The sequence below is a fragment of the Grammomys surdaster genome, unplaced genomic scaffold (assembly GCF_004785775.1).
Source record: "Grammomys surdaster isolate TR1022 unplaced genomic scaffold, NIH_TR_1.0 125985, whole genome shotgun sequence".
Lineage (NCBI taxonomy): Eukaryota > Metazoa > Chordata > Mammalia > Rodentia > Muridae > Grammomys > Grammomys surdaster.
In genome coordinates, this window is record NW_021620801.1 from 1,074,022 (window position 1) to 1,080,377 (window position 6,356).

A 6,356-nucleotide genomic window follows, 5' to 3' on the forward strand; every position below is an offset into this window, starting at 1 on the left:
AAGTTGCTCCAATGCTCAGCCTCTTCAGAAGTCGAACTACCTGCCTCTCACTCATTTACTGGGTGTGATGGTTTGAATATGCTTGGCCCAGGGAGTGGCATTATTAGAAGGTGTGGCCCTGTTAAAGAAGGTGTGCCACTGTGTTGGTGTAGGTTTAAGACCCTTATCGAAGCTTCCTGGAAGCCAGTATTCTGCTAGCAGCCTTCAGATGAAGATGTAGAACTCTCAGCTCCTCCTGTACCACAGCTGCCTGGATGCTGCCATGTTCCCACCTTGAAGATACTGGACTGAACCTCTGAACCTGTAAGGCCAGCCCCAATTAAATGCTCTTTTTAAAGAATTGCTTTGGTCATGATTTTGTTCACAGCAGCAAAACCCTAACTAAGACACTTGGTAACAGCTCTGTTTGCCGAGAGTAGAGATCGGTCAGGAGGCTTCAGTCCTGCTCTGAGGTTTGCAATAGCAAACCTCAATTCCAAGGCTTCTGCTCACCTGTGAAAGTAGGCCAGTCTCACAAGACATACTTAGTTGTCCTTCTGCCAACTGGGAGATCCCCAAAGCAAAAAAATTCTATTAGTATTTGAGTTTTAATAGTTAAAATGGTGTCTAGCACATAACAGACACTCAGCAAACATAAGAGTAAATGACAGTCCAAGTTTTCTAGTTGCGAGGTAGCATGTGTCCCCAGAGCAACCATCTACAGGACCGAATGGACTTCAGGTAGCATCAACTGTCAGCGTGAATCCTACCTACCACTGACACATCAGTACAAACCTATCCCAGGGTGTAAATAGACCAGGATGGGAGACCATTTGGGGCTTCCCTGATTTTCCTCTTGAATGAAGAAGAAGCTGAAGGTGACTGAAGTCCCAATGCTGTGTAGCCATTTCCTGTCAACTACACCCAACCATACTGAGGGACAGGCCACTCACAGCACAATCTCTACGGCCTCTAACCTCAGTTCCCTTGAAGGACGAGCTGAAGAAAGGCCACTTGTTACCAATGCCTGATGCTTCTGCTACACTCACCAGATGTGGAATGGGACATTCAAACATTCTGTGAAGGTAGGGTTGTTTGTTTTCACCTGTATCAGAGTCCTTGTGTGCTTACCAACAAACCCAGGGCAACAGAAGCCAATGAGACACTGATGGATTTCGGGTAGCAGAGTGGTTACTGCTGGATTCACCACCATGGCTGCTGGAAGCCCTTGCCTCCAGCACCAAGATTAAGTTTTAAACACCTAATGGGATTATTTGAATAACTGGCCCTAGCTGTCAGGGACTGAGAGACCAGATATATTCCCTTTTGCTCCATAGTGGGAGGGAACATCCCAAGATTTACATCGTAGGGGAGGTTCAAACAGATTCTGCTACAGAAAAATGTCAGGCATCCTCTACATCACAGCTCAACAGGACAGCATCTGGGTCCTTTGATGATGCATCGTTTCTTTTTAAGATGAGTAAGACCCAGGCTATCATAAATCCAAAGGGGGCAGATTTCAGATTCATGAGCATTGGCTTGTTAGGAATTCTTCTGTAAAGGCTAAACTTGTAAATTAAATACCCATGAGGTTTTGGAGTTTGTGGTTGAACACATCATGGTACTGACACTTGGCAAAATTCCTGCTCGCAGCACAGATGAATCCAGGAAACTCGACTCTTATCAACTTCCTCCCAGCCCCAAAGTGCAGGACAACTTCACACTGGCTCCTTCTGAGTCCAGTTGTTACTATGGAGGAGATGCTGGGATCCAGCTCAGACCTGACAGAGCACCTAGGTTATGGAGCCAGTGCAGCTCCTGGCTTCAGGGAGGCTGGAGGTGGAGCAGAGGAAGAAGAGCATCTGTGAAAAGAGGGAACAACGTTTCATGGTCGACAAGGAGGCTCCTCGGGCAATAAGCAGAAATGAGATCAGTTATGGCACTGGCCTGACTCAACAGGACAAAGGTGGAATCCGGGAGGGTTAAAGCAAGTGAAGGGAAGGTCACAATAGGACGTTTTCTCACTCCAGAACCAGGATCAGGAACTCCACGGACAGAAATTATACTAATTTCACTAGCAAGAACCTAATTCCACAGTATAGTGATAGAGCAGAACCCAACGTGCTTTCCCCTGCCCTTTCGCTGTCAGCAGGACTTTCTGACAAATGAGAAAGGGGGCTCTTTAACACTGGCAAAGCAAGTCTGGAGTGGACACCAGCCAAGTAGCCCCTAATTCAACTCAGCTCTGATATGGATGCTGTAAACCTGGAGGTAGCGTTCAACTCCACGGGTCAAGGCCTCAGTCCCCAAGCCTGCCCTGCTTCAGATGCCGGTCCCAGTCAATATAATCTTTACATCTAAGCAACAGGGGACAGACTAAGGTTTCCATGGTTCCCTGAAGTCTGACTAATGTGATGGTTCTGTTGATTATGAACCTGACATGGTCTAGGATTATCTAGGAGACAAACCTCTGTGTCTGTGAGAGACTTTCTAGATTCGGTTAACTAAAGTGGTAAAAATCCATCCTAACTGTGGGGACCACCGTCCCATGGGCTATGATTCCAGACACAGAAAGAGGAGAAATCTCACAGACAGTAGCATCATTCATTGCTTCTTTCCCGGATGCTGTGACTACTTTCCTCAAGTGCCTGATGCCAGGACATCCCACCATGATGAATTACCCTTCAACTGTGTGAGTCCACACAAACCCTTCTTCCTGAGGGTTTGGTTGTAGCAATAAGAAGAGTAACTAACACAAGCCGTTTGCTAGAATGTTTCAGAGAGCTCAGGAAAACACTGAGCATATTTTTACAAAGCAGCAGAAGGAAGAGGAATAAAGGTCAGGGTATGGGGAGCAGGCCAGAGTTTCCATACCTTCTGTGAGCCTATCCACGCTTGGCCACCCAGTGGCTCACTCAATGAAATCTTTTAGGGATTCTATAAAGTCTTTATTATTCTGATGTGGTTGGTTGCATCATTGGCTTGGTAATCAACTCAACTCTTGGCCCTTCTTCCTTCCCTGGAGGTTGGAAACAGGGCCAAAAGTCCCAACTCCAGTCATGCTTTGTTTTTTTCTAGTGACCATTCTCCTTCTACAAGCTACCCAGGACCCCTCCAACCCCAGGGTGCTCTTTAGCAAACAAAAGGCATTCCGGTCAATATAGAGATTTCAAGGTTGGAGAAGCTTGCCAGGATGGAAGTACAGTTACAATAATAATATACTCCACAACATCACACAGTTATACCTGCAAATGTGCATAAAAATACATGCACAGAGATGCTCTACTGAGGGCTGTTCAACTAATAAAGATATTATTGTTTAATAAAGGGTGTTGGCAATCATCTTCCAATGATATCATTCAATATATTACCATATATTCATATTGTGGGGGCAAGTATAAAAACACAGTTACTGTACAGAGTTGCAACAGTGCTTTTGATACATTAAGTATAGAGACAGCAAGGTGACAGAAAGGCATCACTCCATCTGTCTTGGTAGTTTTATTTTCCTTGTAAAGTAGGGTCTTCATATATAAACTAGAGATTCCCATGTTGGCCTCTGGAATGTGGGAGTAGATATTCATCACTGTTCTCTGCTTCTGTTTAGACTTTTGAACGTACTCTACAAATAGGCAGGCAGATGACAGATGGGTAGGTACATAGACAGACAGACAGACAGACAGACAGACAGATGAATAATAGAATACCAGGAAAGCAACTTAGAAAATGTGGGAGTAGAGGACTTTTCACTGGGCCTTTTACTGTGAACAGGTCCTCTAACTAAAACTAATTTAAAATGTCATAAAGTAAAAATTAAAGGAGTAAGATTGTTCTAACAAACAGAAAACAAAGAACAAGAAATCATGTTTCCTCAATATGGTTGCCTCTGTAGAGCTAGGAACAGTCTACTTGAAGTCTGGAAGTGGAAACTCCCTATCAATCTCACTGCTCTGAATGTCCTCGAGAGCCTGGCCTCTGGTCAGCTCCAATGAGAATCTGCCCTGATTCTGCCCAGTTACTGAAATAAGTGAGGGACAGGCAGAAGCACCTTTGGGTCTTATACAATAGTTCCGCTCAGGAGGTGTCACCGTAGAGGCAGAGATGCCTGAACACTTCCCCTACATAAAAGCCAGTGGTCCTTAAAATAAGAGACCAGAGAAGGCCAGACTTGAGTGGTCCTGTGGTGTCGGTGGCTGCTCTTAACGTTAATGTAGTTGTTCATTCAAGTGAAAAGATTTCTAACCAGTTGATAGAAGGGTGTGCTGGCTGGGTTTGTCTAACTTGACCCAAGCTAAAGTCTTCAGAATGGAAGGAGCCTCAGTTGAGAAATGACTCCATGAGATCCAGCCATAAGGCATCTTCTTAATTATGGATTGAAGGAGAGGCCCCAGCCCATTGTGGGTGGTGCCATCCCTGAGCTGGTGGTCCTGGATTCTGTTAGAAAGCAGGCTGAGCAAGCCAGAAAAAGTAAGCAGCATCCCTCCATGGCCTCTGCATCAGCTCCTGCTTCCAGATTTCTGCCCTGTTTGAGTTTCATCCAAACAACAGAAACAGTATCTAAAGAGCTCTTCCTAGCTTCCTACCCACATAAGAAATTCTGCCCATACCAGAGCCTATTGAAACACCCTCCAGTGCCTGGAAGATAGGATCAGAGATGCATCAGACATATGTGGTCTACACAGCTCTCATTCCCCTATTTCATGTTGTCCTAACCCTGGACCACCTCTTCCCCCTTGTCCAGATTTCCCTCTTCCTGAGCTCCAAGGAGCCATGTTTGCTGTGGAAAGATGAGCAGTTAAGCCCCTCCTCCCTAGCTATATCTCAATGTCAACATCTGGAGATTCAAAGATCTGATTTTGTCCTTTTACTGCAGGGAAACTCCCAGAGCTGTCTGGGAGCCCACACTTAGCACCCCATAGAACAAGGGCGGCTGAAGAAGGTCCAAGATGTCCCAAAGCAGTGGTGGAGGTGGAGGACGGGAGTTCAAGCCTGGTCAACACTTTGGCTGTGGACAGTGACCATCAACTCTTCCTATGCTGTAGGCTCACGACCTCTTTGCCCTCTACGCTCCACTCAGCTGTTTCAGGGGCAATCTGCTAGTGTGATGTCCACCACTGCCAAGGTGAGGAGGCCTGGTCCAACTCCACCCTCATCCACATTTTTCAGGGAAGAGGCTTCCTGGCTCTTCTTCCTATGTCACAAAGGGTCTCTTCACACAACCCAAGGTGCCAAAGTGGGGTTTCCTCAGACACTAAAAGGCAGGTTCCTTTGGGGTGTTTCCCAACAGTACTACCGAAACTTGGTCAGACTCAGGTTGCCTTCTGAGGCTCAGCGCTAGCTGCCTTAGGGTCTAGCCTTCACCTTGAAGCACCAGAGCCCCAATCCCTGCCTGGCACGAGGTGGTCAGGAAACAGTTAGAGGTCACCAGACTAGGTGCGGCTGCGTCCCCACCCCCCACGCACGCACAAACGCTGGGTCGCCCGAACCCTATGCCCCGCAGCGTTCGATCTCAGGACCGGGACACCCTGGGCCACGGTGCCCTTGGCTCGGCGCGCGGCGCTGTAGCAGCGCCCGCCTCCCGCTTCCCGCCTCCTGCCTCGGTGGCCGCGCAGGGTAGGTAGCTGGGGGGACCGGAAGGATGGCGAGGAAGTCGGAGAGGGTTTCCTGAGATGAGAGATTACTTCCGTCCGCGCGCTGGCCTCTCTCTGGAGCCGGCTGGCTGGGGCTCCGGGAGCGGGGTGCGCGGGGCTCGGCCGCGCCTTGCCACCTGCAGCGCCCGGGCAAGCCGCGGGGCGCTGCGGCTACGGCTCACCCCAGCCATCCTTGCAGGTGGGAGTCGAGAGCATCCCCAAGCGCCCAAGCCATGGTGGCCAAACAGCGGATCCGGATGGCTAACGAGAAGCACAGCAAAAACATCACCCAGAGGGGAAACGTAGCCAAAACCCTGGTAAGCCGGGGGCGGCGCCGGCCGGGCCGAGCTGGCAGGACCCGCGGGGCGGAGCGGGGCGGAGCGGGCGGGCCGCGGGCTCGGAGCCAGGCCTCCCGGCCCCTCCTCCGGGGTCCCGCAGGCTGGGGGGACCCAGTCGGGCTCAGGGGGCACAGACTGCTCTGCTTTCTCGTGGGCGGAGAGGGCTCTGGTTGGTGGAGACTTCCCAAGAGAGAATGAGCCGTCGTCCTTGAAAAAGGCTAAAAGCTGCATCTTAGGGGCCGGTGAAGCCAACTGGGCTGGGAGCCTAGTAGGCGAATGAATGAATGAATGAATAAAGTAGGGAAGGAACGAACGAATGATAGAATGCCACTTATACCCAGCTTCCAAACTCCGCCCCTGGACTCTCCTCACCCCACCCCCATGCTACGGTTTTCTTTCCACCTTTTTT

The 6,356-nt window shown here is 49.3% G+C and overlaps 1 protein-coding gene across 1 annotated transcript in view; it reads left to right on the forward strand.

The window, feature by feature from the left end:
* The first annotated feature begins 5,468 nt into the window (after positions 1-5,468).
* Positions 5,469-6,356, forward strand: part of Serp2 (stress associated endoplasmic reticulum protein family member 2) — a 24,211-nt gene continuing 23,323 nt past the window's right edge. The window contains 3 exon segments of the mRNA XM_028754268.1: positions 5,469-5,523; positions 5,526-5,592; positions 5,809-5,926. Of these exon segments, the coding sequence (XP_028610101.1) occupies positions 5,469-5,523; positions 5,526-5,592; positions 5,809-5,926 (240 nt within the window).